Source organism: Zootoca vivipara, chromosome 17, assembly GCF_963506605.1.
Source record: "Zootoca vivipara chromosome 17, rZooViv1.1, whole genome shotgun sequence".
Lineage (NCBI taxonomy): Eukaryota > Metazoa > Chordata > Lepidosauria > Squamata > Lacertidae > Zootoca > Zootoca vivipara.
The window spans coordinates 22,852,652-22,868,419 of NC_083292.1; the positions used below are offsets into that span (position 1 = coordinate 22,852,652).

Consider the following 15,768-nt stretch of genomic DNA (forward strand, 5'->3'; position numbering starts at 1 on the left):
ATGTTCTGCCGCTGAGCTGTGGTCCCAATTTACCTCTGGTGCGATAGGAGACCACGGCTACCGTGAGGTGGACCTCGTCAGGGTACATGTCAGGGGAGGAGCTTATGGAATAGTAGCGAGGCTGGAGCAGCGGGAGCTGGGTCACCAGGAAGGTGGACGGCATCTGCACAGACGGGAACTCTTCCAGGACTTCGACCATGGTGGGGTTCTTGGACCATTTCCACTCCTCGTATTCCTGGAGACCCTGCACATGGGGGACACAGGAAGCTGACAGTTTGCATTTCTTAGTTCAGAAAGTTTTGATCTGGTGTGTTTCTTATTCTACTTCATTCAAGAGGGTTCTGGAAGCTACTCTGTGCGAAAGAATCAAGCAGAAAGCTCATGATGGTTGGGTTATTCCTTCAGATAAGCTGAGTACGGCTGGCCTAAACTGGTTCTGTTATCTCTTCTGTGTCAAGGTCTTTTTTCCAAATTAAAAATTGTCTTTATTTCATGATTAAAAAATTTACATATCACCACAAATTATTTCAGCATAAAATAACAAAAAATAACATAACAATCAAACATAACCAATAATAACACAACATTACATACCATACTCAAACATAATCAAACATAATCAATACAAAAAAGCACACACAAAAAAATGGAAAAAAGGAGGAAACAAACAAACAAACCCCGAATTGAAGAGAGAAAAGAAAAGAAAAGATAAAAAAGGAGATAGAAACAAAACAGAAGAAAAATACCTCAAACACTTAACATCGGTTCCCTTATTATATAAAATTTCCTGTCATTTAGATTCTGTATCATATCTCACACCTTTTTTTCTTTTTTAATATTAATTACTTATTTACTCTTCTGTGTCAAGGTCATGCTGACTATAATAGACCAGAAGGAGCCTGGGTTTCGCTTTTTCTTTCTGTCTCTCTTTCCTTCTGGTGTGGTGTTCTGTACATAGTATGCTTAATGTCAAGGTTTTAGACATTATAAGTTATTGTAAGTCTGCTGCAACTGGATTTCTCTCCCCCCCAAATCACTATTAATATACTTCTTCTTAATTGTATTTCAGTTCAACAATTACTTTGATAAAATACATATTTTGTTATGTGCAAATGGCTTTAAATACCTATTACAGTGGTGCCTCGCAAGACGGATTTAATTCGTCCCGCAAGTCGCTTCGTATAGCGAAAAATTCATTTTGCGAAGTGGCTCCCATAGGAACGCATTGAGGTGCGGTTTCCCATAGGGTGCCTCACAAGACGAATTTAAAAAATCCGTCTTGTGATGCACCCTATGGGACGAAAAAAAATTGTCTTGCGAAGCGCGCCATAGGAAACTTCGTCTTGCGAGTCTCCATTGAAATCGCAAAACGCATTCGTCTTGCGAAAAGTTCGTCTTGTGAGGCATTCGTCTAGCGAGGTACCACTGTAGGTCCATAAATTACGATAGCACATATTCAACACCAAAAAAAAACAGTGACAATTTGTTGTTGACAAAGGACAGCTGGAAATATAAAGGGCCCCATTACCTTCAGTAGCTTAGAGCCTCATCAAACCTAAATCTAGCCCTGGACTATGCCAATCCTGAATGTATTGAATTTGTGACCATTATGCTCATTTGCCTTCAGTAGCAGTAAAGCTCTGCTGGATGAAATATTAATTGCTTCTGGCCTATTTTTTGGGAATCCTGCAACATGTTTAAGCTTTTACTCTGCTCACTATACATTGGAATCTGCTCTGGATCAATATTGAGTAGAATTCAATGACAGGCTGCCTTAGTTGGAGTCAGCCCATGGGTCTCTGACTGGGGGAGAGGGGTAGAATATAGCCATCATGTCTTGTAGGCACTGATATCCTCCTCCACAAATTTGTGTAGTCCTCTGTTAAAGATGTCCAAACTGGCAGCCAGCACTGCTTCCTGTGGCAGTGAGTTCCACAGGTTAACCACACGCTCCATGAAGAAGGAGGAGGGTAAATTGTTTTGCCTTTCATGGACGTGTCTAACTTCGGATCATTCATTTCAGCAACTCTGCTCTGAGTAAGACCTAGTTTTTTAAGAAATAGGCCAATTTTTAATTGACACATATCAAAAGATATACTAACGTTCATGCCTAATACAAACTATATTTTTTTATAATAAAGGTAAAGGGACCCCTGACCATTAGGTCCAGTCGTGACCGACTCTGGGGTTGCAGCGCTCATCTCGCATTATTGGCCGAGGGAGCCGGCATACAGCTTCCAGGTCATGTGGCCAGCATGACAAAGCCACTTCTGGCGAACCAGAGCAGCACATGGAAACACCGTTTAGCTTCCCGCTGTAGCGGTACCTATTTATCTACTTGCACTTTGACGTGCTTTTGAACTGCTAGGTTGGCAGGAGCTGGGACCGAGCAACGAGAGCTCATCCCGTCACGGGGATTCGAACTGCCGACCTTCTGATCGGCAAGCCCTAGGCTCTGTGGCTTAACCCACAGCACCACCCGTGTGGGTTTTATAATACACCAGAATAAAAGAAATAATTTAAAAACCTAATCTAAAAAAGGAACAGGAGCAAAAAGAAGAGAGAGAGAGAGAGAGAGAGAGAGAGAGAGAGAAAGAAAGAAAGAAAGAAAAGGAAAGAAAATGGAAAAAGATAAAAAGACTTCTGGTTCTTTGCCAGCTACATACAGTCATACCTTGGGTTACAGACACTTCAGGTTGCTTGTTATCGGGTTGCGCACCGTGCCGAACCCAGAAGTACCGGAACGGGTTACTTCCGGGTTTCAGTGCTCATGCATGCACAGAAGCGCTAAATCACGCTTTGCGTATGTGCAGAAGCGCTGTATCGTGACCTGCGCGTGCACAGACACGGCGCTTCGGGTTGCGAACACTGCGGGCTGTGAACGTGCCTCCTGCATGGATCATGTTCGCAACCCGAGCGTCCACTGTATAGTATTCACTCATTAACATTCAATTATTCTGTTTTCTATAGGCCAATATTTTTTCAATCTTCAAATCCAGATATTACGAATTCATTTTCTTGTTCACACAAAAGAAGTCCCTAAGAAGTTTCCAACCCTTAAGAAATGTCAATAGTGGTTTTTCTCTAATTAAACATGTTCAGTTTGCCATCTCAGCCGAGTCCAACAATTAAGACCTAGTTGTGATGCATGACTGGACGGATTGATTGACATCCCTTATTGCGGAACCCGAATCAGTCTGCATGTGAGGGGGGGAAGAGCTGTACCACACAACAGTGGGATAATCAGCCTCGTGTAACCAACACGCTTAAGTCTAATTAGTGCCAGAAGGGGTTAATACCACAGAGTAAGATGTCCTGCCAGGCTTAGCTTTGTCACTTCCTCCCTTACCTAGGGAGGAAATAGGCAATCCCCCCCCCCACGAGAACATACAACAGTTCATTTGCAGCTTTGCCTGCAAACATGATACAAGTACGTAATATACAGGGCAAAGTTCTCGCACCCCTTTCCAGACTGCAGACTTACCTTGCTGAGAACCTGAAGGCGCTTCTTCTCTTTCTCACTGGTCGCCAGCAACGCAAATTGCTGCAACAGGATTGGCGTGGGAGGGGTGGTGATATCCAGGTAATATTTGAAGGCCTGGAAGATGGTGCAGGGAGGGACGCGGTTCTCGTCCGTCCAGTTGCTGATGACACCTGCCAAGACAGAAGCCGGTTGGCCTGCATTGCAGCGGAGGCTGGTCTATTGGGGCAAGTGGGGCACTGCCCCACTGGCCTCAGCCCACCCTCGGACAGCTCCACCTGCTGGGCTACCCCAAACTGTGCCTTTTATCCATTTCAGATGGGTCGAATATGGATTTAAGATGAAAACCACTTACAGTGGTGCCTCGACTTGCGAATTTAATCCGTTCTGCAGGCACCTTCGTAGGTCAAAAAATTAGTACTGCAAGTCGAAAAGCGCCATTGGAAACGCGATATCCCATAGGAATGCATTGGAAATGGAAAAATTCGTAAGTCGAAGCAACCCCATCTAAAAATTTGTAAGTCGAAAAAAACCCTATCTAAAACTGCTGCAGTTTCTGTTCAGATGCCAAGAAATTCGTAAGCGTGCGGCCATTTGCCCCATTCATAAGTCGAAAAATTCGGTTGTTGAGTCGTTTGTAAGTCGAGGTACCACTGTACCACTTTTCTGTTAGGAACACAGGAAGCCGCCTTGTACTGAGCTGCACTCTTGGTCCATCTAGCTCAGGGTTAGGCAACCTAAGGCCCGGGGGCCGGATGCGGCCTAATTGCCTTCTCAATCCGGCCCTTGGATGGTCCGGGAATCAGCATGTTTTTACATGAGTAGAATGTGTGCTTTTATTTAAAATGCATCTCTGGGTTATTTGTGGGGCATAGGAATTCGTTCATTTCCTCCCCCCCCCCCCAAATATAGTCCGGCCCACCACATGGTCTGAGGGACGGTGGACCGGTCCATGGCTGAAAAAGGTTGCTGACCCCTAATCTAGCTCAGTATTGCCTACACTGACTGACAGCATCTCTCCAGAAGTTCAGGCAGGATTTCCTCCCAGGCCTCCCTGGAGATGCTGTTGGGGATTGCATGCAAGGCAGGTACTCTGCCTCCTCATTTCACCATGTCACAGTTCTGGGAGGAGTCCTCAGGTTTCTCTCGACATATTTGGCTCAATAAATAAATGTTTATTCTCGCTCCTAAATTAAGGGTATCTTGGGCTGCAGCTAAAACGGTGCCTTTTATCAATTTCTGCAGGGCTGAATATGCAAAACACGTACTATTTGTTTTTATTAGTAGCTGCTCACTTCCCCATTTCACAAGGCTGAAAGGAGTCCTGAGCTTTGCTGTAAATACTTGGCTCGATAAAGTAATGTTTATCCTCATTTCTGGGAAATGGACTCATAAATTAAGAGCATCTCGGGGCGCAGCGAAACCTATGGATTTTGCCTCCATTTGGTGGCCATTTGTTACATGTTTGACAGTCCGTTCGTGGGGATGGCAACCTGCGATGAAAGATGGCTTTTATTTGGTATTCATAACATTTGTTTTGTGTTCTCTCTGTATCAGGTCAGTTTTTGTTGTAACATCTAACACATTGTGTAGTCTCTTGAGAATGTAATTTATTACCCTGGCCTTTTTTTGTACTGTTTCCCCCAACTCTTTTATTTTATTTCATATTTCTTGCTGGATTGTTGCTTTAACTTCATAATGAAGTCTTTTTTCTTTTCTTTTTAACTTTAGGAAGAAAAATGAAGAAGAAAAAGGGTTGCCCTTTTAGGTGAAATGTTGAGTAGACCCAATGAGATTAATGTACCTCCATTAGTCATCTCCATTAATTTCTGCAGGGCCTGCTCCAAATTTGATTAATGTTGGATGGAACCCTAAGTATTCTACTGCAGGCACCCAAGCAAGCAAAATACAGGTGTTGAAGCAACAAGGAATGGCTCCTACATAAGGAAGTAAACTCTGGCCAACCAGGTGAACTGAAAAAACAACAACAGTGCCTTCGCTCCTTACCTAAAGCTGTGTTTCTCTCTTCCAAGAGCTCCACCTTCACCAGCTGGTTGGTAGGGGGCGCATCTTCAAGCCGTTCGATCAAGGCGTTGACCAGGTCTTCGTGGTTACCTGGAAAGACGCCCAGGTGGTCTCCGGGTTCATAATGCAGCTCCTGGTGTCCATTGGTGTGAAGCCGTAGGAAGATTGTGGAGCGGCTAAAGTGAGTGAGTAAGGAAGGCTTTGGGTGTGCCGCTCTTTGTAGATAAAATCCCCCACCTCTACAGATATTAGGCAGACCATGCCCATGGCACATTTAGGTAGTGGTACTCGGTTCGTTTCTGGGCCCCAAATCAATGTGGGATATGATACATAAGTAGCAGTCAAGTACAACATTCCTTGTTTTCCTAGAGTGGACATGCAAGGGAATGTTAGTTCCAGCCAGTTGAAAACTTCCTGATTCTTCCTGGCTGGGAGATACTCCCTTTGCATGTGACTAGAGGTGGGCATGACCTTACCTGTCCAGGTAACAAAAGGACAAGGCATGCTGCCACACTCTCTCTCCGTTTGACTTCCTCCGTCATTGGAGCAGCTTTTTAGCCAGAAATGCTCTGTTGGCTTCCAGCCAACAGAAGACACTGGGATTATCCCCAAATGGCAGTGATGGCGAACCTTTTAGAGACTGAGGGTTCACACATAACATTAAGCGATGGTTTAACGAACCATGGTTTGGTGCTCTGTGCGGACTAGTTCATAACTGAATGCAAACATGATGGATCCTGGCCTAATCAAGCTGTGTTCTTCTCAAACTTGCCATTTTTGGCAGCGGTGAGTCTGCAGCTCCTACCTGGATTTGGGGCTTTGTAGATTCTGACGTGCCAGGAGCCGGGCTGCGAAGACTCGCTTTTTGTGGATGCTGTACAAGCCTGCGAATGAAAGAGAGTCGGTTAGTCCTGTTTGCGGGGACTAGCTGCAAATGTCACGACTGTGGTTCAAGGACATATTCTGGCTGGTGGGGGCAGCACAGCACAGTATCCAAGAAGGTGCATATGGCCTGGAATGTGAAACCTGTCGGGCCCCCTGGGGCTAGAGCAGGCATAGGCAAACTTGGCCCTCCAGATGTTTTGGGACTACAACTCCCATCATCCCTAGCTAACAGGTCAGGGATGATGGGAATTGTAGTCTCAAAACATCTGGAGGGCCAAAGTACAAAAACACCACAAAACTTTATTACAACACCACCATAGCAGTCAGCAGGGAAGTGCTCAGCACACTTCCCAATGCTGAGCATTGCTGCCAATTGGAGAGAGGGGAAGAAGTGAGGCAGCAAAGAGCTCAAGGTGGTGTTGGGGCAGCAGTGGAGCTAAAGCAACACCGCGCTTGCACCACGCCAAACTCCCCGCCTCCTCTCCTTCCCGGTAACCTGCAGTGATGCTCAGATTTGGGAAGCCAGGTGAGCAACTGCCTCTCCGCTCATGCAACCGGGTAGCCAAGCCTGGCCAAGTCCTGCCTCTGAAAACATCCCACCAGGCACCGGGGAAGTAAGCGGCAAGCCACAGTACCTTGTGTCAGTTCGGGTGCTTCGGCAACATAGGTCAGGCGGAACTTGCTCCTCTTCCAGCTCCGGTCGTTGCTGATGAGGGAGTTGTTCGCTTTCTCGATGTTGACGTCATCGCCGACGCAGAACACATCACACGCTGCCTGCAGGACAAACCAGGTTCTCAAGGCAAAGCAAGGCAGGCTGAGTGGGTGGGTGGGTGGAGGAAAGGTGTCCAGCTAGGGTTCCTCCCCTCATCTCAGGACTAAGCAGAGCTGTGAAGATGTCCTGACGGTTGGCAGGGCAGCGCAAGCTCACTCACTGCCCTAGCTGTGATTCCCGGAGGGGGTTGGCAGCGGCAGACCTTGGAGTCTCAAATTTCAGCAGCGCCCTGTGTGATGCCAAAATTCAGCGCCCCCTGCCTCTCACGCTCTATTCTAAATAATAGTTGTGGTGTCTCCTGCAGCTCTGTGTCCAGGTCACACTCCCCTAAATCTGCCTCTGGAGCAGGAGAGAGAGCAGACAGAGCTGCTTCCTCTGAGAGGGTCTCCGCCGTCCATCCCCAAATGCCTGCCTGTCAGGGCCCACCAGCTCCTTCTCCCTCCTACCTCTTGCACCTGTGGCTGCCAAATAATTCCAGTTCCTGATGGAGCCGAGGGGCCTCTGACACCCTTCAGACAACCCATTTATTGATCATCCACAGATCATCCACGCCTGGTCTTTTACTGAGCCCTTGCTCCAATTTTCCCTGTCACTTCCCTAACTGCAAATTAGTTTCTCTTCTCCATTTTTGAGGCGGATTTGTTACACTAGGGTGGTACAGCTCTCTAAACCGCTTTTTACTTGTGCAGATCGAAATCTCCAGGCAATGAGTTCAAAACCCTCCCACAAATTTCTGATGGCCTGGAGGTGATGGCCCAACACCTCCCCTTTGAGGAACCCATTGCCCATGAACAGTTGCTTACAACAGGCCTGGCCTCGTGGCCCTGAGATACCCTCTCCCCAACGTTTCCCCATCTTCTAATCCCATCTCCTGGCAGGAGGCTGAAGAGAAGGTGGAGATATGTCAAGGGGTGATATGATAGCCATGTTCAAATATATGAAAGGATGTCATATGGAGGAGGGAGAAGGATTGTTTTCTGCTGCTCCAGAGAAGTGGACACGGAGCAATGGATTAAAACTTCAAGAAAGAAGATTCCACCTAAACATTAGGAAGAACTTCCTGACAGTAAGAGCTGTTCGGCAGTGGAATTTGCTACCAAGGAGTGTGGTGGAGTCTCCTTCTTTGGAGGTCTTTAAGCAGAGGCTTGACAGCCATATGTCAAGAATGCTTTGATGGTGTTTCCTGCTTGGCAGGGGGTTGGACTGGATGGCCCTCGTGGTCTCTTCCAACTCTATGATTCTATGATTCTACCTTGAAGACCTTTTTGGCCCACGTCCTGAAGGATTCCTCTTGCCCGCACAGCTCATCTCCCTCGCCCATCCTCAGGATGCGTTCTCCACCCAGCTCCTCCAAGAGCGTGTCCACGGCGCGAGCAAAGGCGCAGAAGTGGGGATAGGCCCGCGACCCCAGTCCAAAGACGGAGAATCTGTAGGACAGCAGGAGAGGTGAATCAGTCAACATTCCTCATTTCTCGTTTTTCCAATTTTGTTTTTTTAAAGACCTCACGAAAACAAATCGGCATGTCAGTGTTGATTTCTCCTAATGTACCCATACTCATATGCCATTCTCCCTTATATTTACCCATTTATTTCAAAGCAATTGTCTCATAATAACAGAATGCTATTCCCTACTAACATACGCAGTTTTCTGCATACTTTGCTGTGCTGTATGCATTTTTGCACACGGGGCTAGACCCGATAGCCGCATTGCGAAATCCAGAGAACTGCAAATTTTGGAGGGCAGCTGAGTTTTCAGTTTGCACATTCTTTTGGAAAGTGCAGATTGGGTTGGTTCGCCTTCCGCTGAGAACTTAATCAAACTTAATCGAATTTTCCCCATCCCTATCTGTACGCATGGAAGCAGGCGTTGGGGTGGTGGCTGCATGGCCAAGCAGAGCCAGCAGGGGTCACTCTCAGCCCAACAGAAGGCCATAGACAGAGAGTGAGATTTGTCTCTTGGAGCAAGAATTATACTATGTCTTCCAGCTCCTGGACACTGCTGGATTGTAAGTTTGCAGCATGAGCTCTGAACTCCCCGCTGCTTACCCACCCTGCTCACCTGACATTGGCCAGTGGACCGGTGCTCTCAAAGTTGTTCCTGGCTTCGGGCCCGTCAGCCGAAGATTTCCGAGCATCCGAATACGAGGAGACGCTGTTAAAGCGCACTTTGTAGCTCCTGCAAAACAGGATGGTAACTCAGTGGCAGAGAATCTGTTTTGCGTGTAGGTCAATCCCCAGAGCTGGGAATACCCCTTGCCTAAAACCCTGGAGAACTTCTGCTTGTAGGCAATACTGACCTAGATGCATTAACGGCCTGGACTTGGTATAAGACAACTCCCTATGCTTGTTTTATATTAGGGAAGAGCCATAGCTCAGTGGCAGAGTGTCTGCTTTGCATGCAGCAGGTCCCAGGTTCAAATCCTTACAACATCCCTGTAAGGTAGGCTCCACTGATAGTGCCACTAGACCTACTAAAAAAGTAGTCAGGAGATCTAGTTATAGATCATTCGCATCAGGACGGATCTATTTTGGTTCTCAAGATGCAAAGAACTAGCCCACCATGCTGGTCAAAGGAAGAGGCTCACTCCGTGGACACCTGACACCTAGGGGCTGCTCAGGGTAACTGCTTCCTAATTGCTGGTTGAGAAATCATTGGTGGATGAGCGTCCTAGGAATTTTGTCTTCCAAGCTTCTTGTTGATTTGCAGCAAGCAGTTTAGACTCCTGGTTGTTCAACAGCAGCAGCAACCAACTGACCTCCCCACACACACCTGAACAAGGCTGCTGTAATCAAAGAAAGTTAAGGAGAAGACTTGACAGGGCAGGCTGGTCCATTAGGGCACTGCCTTGTCAACCTCAGCCTGTCGCCAGCCAGCTAGCTGGAGGCCACCTGCCATCTTCCCACTTAGTCTTATTGTTGCCCTTATCAGAACTCAACGGGGGGGGGGGGGGAGGCTCTGGCTTCATAGGCTATTGGCTCTGGCGCCACCTGCTGCCACTCTGCCTCCCACCCTACCAGTCCACTGGGGTGTGTGTGTGTGTGTGTGTGTGTGTGTACAAAAGGACAATGAGCTCAAATCAGTTCTGGCACTGAAAGTGCATCCCTAGGCTCAGAATGTGCTCAGAAGTACCCTGGCCTTTATTTCCTGTCTTTCTTTTGCACCTGGCTCTGACTGATGGATCTTGGGGTTCCCGTAAAAAACAAACAACCCACACAATTCACAATTCCTGGATCAGGGTTAGCACACCTACCTTCTCTCTTCTAGGTTGGAGTTGGGATTCCTCATTTCCATCAGAGCACAGCCAAATTTCTGGGAAATGAGGGGAAATGTAAACATGTGGTGGAACAGACACATTGAACAGAATTAAGTTAAAAATACAAATGATGGGGGGGGGGGAAACAAATCTGGACCGGGGGATCAGGATTAGGTAGCTTCTTATGTTGCTCAACGGGACGCGGGTGGCGCTGTGGTCTAAACCACTGAGCCTAGGGCTTGCCGATCAGAAGGTCGGTGGTTCAAATCCCCACAACGGGGTGAGCTCCCATTGCTTGGTCCCTGCTCCTGCCAACCTAGCAGTTCAAAAGCACGTCAAAGTGCAAATAGATAAATAGGTACCGCTCCGGCAGGAAGGTAAATGGCGTTTCCGTGTGCTACTCTGGTTTGCCAGAAGCGGCTTTGTCATGCTGGCCACATGACCTGGAAGCTGTACGCCGGCTCCCTCAGCCAGTAAAGTGAGATGAGCGCCGCAACCCCAGAGTCAGTCACGACTGGACCTAATGGTCAGGGGTCCCTTTACCTTTACCTGTATGTTGCTCAACAATGGCAGACACCCCCCCCCCGACTGAACTGCACCACAACTTGCACTTCAAACTCCCCCAAAGCCCTCAGTGCAACAGGGGGAAATGGTCAAGTAGGATTCCTTGGAGAAGAAGGTCTGTTGCATTGTGGGTGATGCTTAGAACTGACCGAGCTAGGGATCATCTCTCAGCATTGCCTTCAAACCTTCCACCAACATTTCCATTCCAGCGGAAAAATTAATACAGGGCAGCTAAAGCTAAAAAAAAATGTGGGCTGGGTTGGACCTCTCTTTTTTTAGTGGGTACAGGGAGAAGCATTTCCAGGGCCGTCTTAAGCATGCCCGGCGCCCTGGCACCGTGGTGCGATGGATCACTCCGGCGCCCCCCGCCCTGCCCCGCTTCCCAGCATGGCCCGCCCCCTGTTGCAACGCCCCTGCGTGTGGCGGAGGCGGCCCCAGGCCCATGCGCCTCCAGAGAGCGGCCTGAAGCCGCTGAACAGCGGAGGCGCGCCTGGGGCCGCCTCAGCCGCGCCTCTCAGGAGCCGGCCCTGAGCATTTCACGGCATCTAAGTGCAAAAGCTGATCAATACTGGAACGGTTACTTTCCCTACAGGCTAGCGGAGCTGCCCAGCCACAGGCAAGACTGTTTTGCAAGACTGTGGCTCCACCACGTCAAGTCTTCCAGAAGTACCATAGCAAGTCGAGAAGGACAAAGCCAACATTTTAGGTTGTGATCTGAAGGTCCATGAGACCACCATGTTCCTGAAGCTAACTAGGTCTGGAGGGGACCTGCATTTCATTCTTATTGTCAATCACAAATTTGGGCGTTTCTGCTGCGGGGAAAGATCTGCAGACTTAGTCAACCCAACCCAACGAAATGAACAAGGACAATCTCCCTCCTACCTCCCCATTCTCAGGTGGGTCTCCGTTGCCAAAGGTGCTTGTGACCACCAGCACGAGAGTTTCATGTTCCAAGTGGACAGTGTCGTACTCGTCCATCGACATCACCTGGAGAAAAAGGGCACAGAGAGGCTCATGGGAAGGATGGAGTGACCTGTGGTGGCCTTCCAGATGTTGCCAACTCCCGCCAGGCCCAGCCAGCATGGGTAACAGTAAGGGATGGTGGGAACTGGAATTGAACAACGTCTAGGAGTCCCAAAGGCTTGATTACTGTAACATGCGAAAATGGAGGGGGCGCTGCCGAGCCTGCCCCGCAATACCCCCGTGCCACCGCCGCCCGCCCGCTTGCTCCCCGAGGAGCTCACAGCGTCCCCTCCACAGGCTGGAGGAGCGCGAGCCAAAAGGAGAGCTCAGCGCCCTCCCGCCTATGGAGGGGACGCCGAGAGCTCCCCAGCGGTGGCGGCCGCAGCGAGCAAGCGGCGGCGGTAGTGGCGGCAAGCGCCTGCAGCCGAAGCCTTCAGCTATGGGCGCTGTCGCCACCTGCCCGCTCGCTGAGGAACCCCCAGCGTCCCCTCCACAGACGGGAGGAACGTGAGCCAAAAGGAAAGCTCAGCGCCCTCCCGCCCACGGAGGGGACGCTGTGAGCTCCCCAGCAGCTGCAGCGAGCAAGCGGCGACAGCGCCGGCAGCTGAAGCCTTCAGATATGGGCGCTGCTGCCGCCACCGCTAAAGAGCTCAAAGCGTCCCCTCCACAGGTGGGAGGGCAGCAAGCTCCCCCCCCCCCTGGCCCGCGCTCCTCCCACCAATGGAGGGGACGCAGCGGCATCAGCGGTGTGCGTGCATGCGTCATGACGCATGCGCTCGAGGGGCCCCAGAAGGTGTTTTTGTCTAGGGCGCAAAAAGCCCTAGCACCGCTCCTGGCTGTATGTGGGGCCACCCTTGCACCTGGTCTGAAAGCTAGTGCAGGTTTTTTTTTGGTTTTGTTCTTTACCACCCAGCGTTAATTTTATCAAACAAACACATGAATGCAGTGCTTTTCGACTTTTCCTGGCTTCACGACAGGCTAGCTCAGGCATTCCCAAACTTCGGCCCTCCAGATGTTTTGGACTACAATTCCCATCTTCCCAGACCACTGGCCCTGTTAGCTAGGGATCATGGGAGTTGTAGGCCAAAACGTCTGGAGGGCCGAAGTTTGGGGATTCCTGCCTTACGGCATAGCTATCAAGTTCTCCCTTTTTAAAAGGGAAATTCCCTTATGCTGAACAGGCCTCCTCGCGATAAAAGGGAAAATTTGACAGCTATGCCTTATGACAGGAATCCCCAAACTTCGGCCCGAGCCGAACTCCCAACTCATCCGCTACGCTGGCTACAAACAGCTGGACGGCACCTTCCTGGGAGACCCAGCCAACGTGGAGCTGACTGAGGTCGGTGCACGAGGAAGAGGGATCCGCCCTCCTCCAGTTTCCTAGCCATTGTAGATCGTCTTATTTATTGCCATTATCATCACCAGATTTTATTGGTCAACCAAACATGGGTTATAGCCAGGCTGGGGGGGGGGGGGACGACGACAGGCAGGTCTCAAAGACATGAATAAAACGTTATAATGCACATCACAGATAAACACAAATGGAGGGAAATGGAGGAAAACTCAGGGCTCAAACAAGGCTCTCAGGGAGGCACCCCCAAACTTCAGCCCTCCAGATGTTTTGGAGTACAATTCCCATCATCCCTGACCACTGGTCCTGTTAGCTAGGGGTCATGGGAGTTGTAGGCCAAAACATCTGGAGGGCCGCAGTTTGGGGATGCCTGCCTTACGGACAAAGCAAAACATGAACAGTTTTATGTACAGGTGAGGGAGGTAATGGTAACTAGCCAGCTGGTGCCTTCTGCAAATTTGCGGAACCATTCAGCACCCCACCACCACCACCACCTGCCAAAGCTTGATCTTAAGGAGGAAAAGCTTTCTTAAACACAGGCTGGGCCCTTCCAGCCCAGCCCAATGCTTTGACAAAAGTTACATGTCTTTGCCCTCGAAGAAAAGCAGTTCAGCTCCTTGCTGGAGAGTTGGAGAAGTTGAGCTAAACTCTGGAACGACAGCCAGGATCCTACCTTGGCATCAAAGGCATGCTTGAAGATCTCACACAGGGTTTTTGCATAGACCTGGGATTTTCCAGTTTCTGTGGCATACAGGATAGTGGCCTTGACTCGCTTTGCCATCGCCTGCCCCATCAGTTTGGCAGAGAACTTCACAGCCCTAGGAGGGCGGGGGGAAAGAAGGAAGATTTATTGACCTGAGAAGCTGATCTGATCTTTCCTCCTGGTTACTCTCAACATTTTTATTTTTATCTATTTTATTTTGCATATGCAGGGTGGAGTTTGCATTCAATACATTAAAAGGTAGGTGTGTACCCATGTGTTCAATGATAGCAAGAAAACCACAAGCACTGAATGAAACCTTCCAAGTAAAGGTGAGTTGACTTCAGATGCTCCTTAGGTCTACACCTATGATTTATTTAAGAAGTGCACACCTAAGAATGTAACATTTGAATGAGATGTGGGTAAAACATACATCTTGTGGGATGGAACACTGGGACAGACAAGTCACAACAGTTCCTAGAGTGTCCACTAAGAGGAACTCACCTGGAGGAACACCTGACTAAGTTCAGTTCCTGTTCCTCCAGATATGCAGATTAGATGGATTAGCTGGCAGACAAAAGCCCCTAGCCAGCAGCCATTCTCTCTCTTAGCCATTTCTTCTTCAATGGGAACACATCTCCAGAGAATCTACAGTTAGGATGGTTCTCCCTCTCGGCCTGCTGCCAAGAGAGAGACCAAATGGAGCCTTACTTTACTAAGTAGTCTCCACATGTACATATTTGTAACTTTTCTACGTAAGCCTGCCTTTCTGAGATTATGCTGTTAACTCAGGATGTCATGTGAGTAAACTCTATCTTATTTTAATACTATTGTGTTGTGTATTTCTTTTGAGAGGGAAAAAGGGGATTTGGCAGGAAGTATAATATTGAAGTATAATATTGTTGTAGAGGTTCTAGCAAACCTAACACTCACGTTTTGCTGCGCACAAAACGGGAATGTCACTCTGCTGATATTGGAAGCTTGCTAACACAAGCTTGGATAGGATCTATCTAATAATATATCCTAATCCACATCCCTAACATTCCCACACATCTTGCAGGTATGATTGGATCGACTGATTGCACTTATCGCCCATCTTTCCCCCCAAGGAGCTCAAGGGGGCATTCATGGTTCTCCCCTTCCTCACCGAATCCCCACAACAACCCTGTGAGGTAGGTTAGGGCTGAGCGGCAGTGCCTGGCCCAAGGTCATCCAGTGAGCTCCATGGCCAAGTGCGGATTTGAACCCTGGTCTCCCAGCTTCTAGTCGGACACTCTAACCACTACACCACACTGGCTCTCTGAGTGAGCCAGAGTGGGTACAGCGCGTGGCCAAGTCCCCATCCAGATGTCATTGGACTCAAATTCCCACCAGCCCTAGCCCATATGGCCCATGCCAAGGGATGATGGGAACTGTAGTCCAACGCCCTCTGGAGGCCCACCGGTTCCTGGTACAGACAGAAGGTCTCCAACCAGTTAGACAGCTCTGTCAGTTAGAGCCTGGTGCTGACAATGCCAAGGTGGCAGGTTCGATCCCCATGTAGCACAGCTGCCTATTCCTGCATTGCATAGGGCTGGATTAGATGATCCTCAGGGTCCTTTAAACTCTATGATTCTATGAACGCATAAACTTTGCACAGGTGAAAAATGACGTTTTAAAGTCATTTAAAGTCAAATCATTGAAAAGATGCTCTCTTAACAGCAAGCGCCTCTGATCAGTTACTTGCAAGTAGGTGTATGCTTTGCCTGAATCTTACTGGGCTAGTTTATTGGG

The 15,768-nt window shown here is 48.8% G+C and overlaps 1 protein-coding gene across 6 annotated transcripts in view; it reads right to left on the reverse strand.

Annotated features, from left to right (window-relative positions):
• NOS1 (nitric oxide synthase 1) overlaps positions 1–15,768 on the reverse strand; it is a 169,029-nt gene that overhangs the window by 14,834 nt on the left and 138,427 nt on the right. For all 6 annotated transcript variants that reach the window (XM_035098441.2, XM_060269289.1, XM_035098442.2 and 3 more), the window contains 10 exons: positions 13,969–14,113; positions 11,864–11,968; positions 10,415–10,473; positions 9,223–9,339; positions 8,416–8,590; positions 7,027–7,165; positions 6,312–6,390; positions 5,489–5,682; positions 3,485–3,654; positions 34–244 (listed from right to left, as the gene is read on the reverse strand). In XM_035098441.2, coding sequence (XP_034954332.2) covers positions 34–244; positions 3,485–3,654; positions 5,489–5,682; positions 6,312–6,390; positions 7,027–7,165; positions 8,416–8,590; positions 9,223–9,339; positions 10,415–10,473; positions 11,864–11,968; positions 13,969–14,113 — 1,394 coding nt within the window. The remainder of the gene's footprint in view (positions 1–33; positions 245–3,484; positions 3,655–5,488; positions 5,683–6,311; positions 6,391–7,026; positions 7,166–8,415; positions 8,591–9,222; positions 9,340–10,414; positions 10,474–11,863; positions 11,969–13,968; positions 14,114–15,768) is intronic.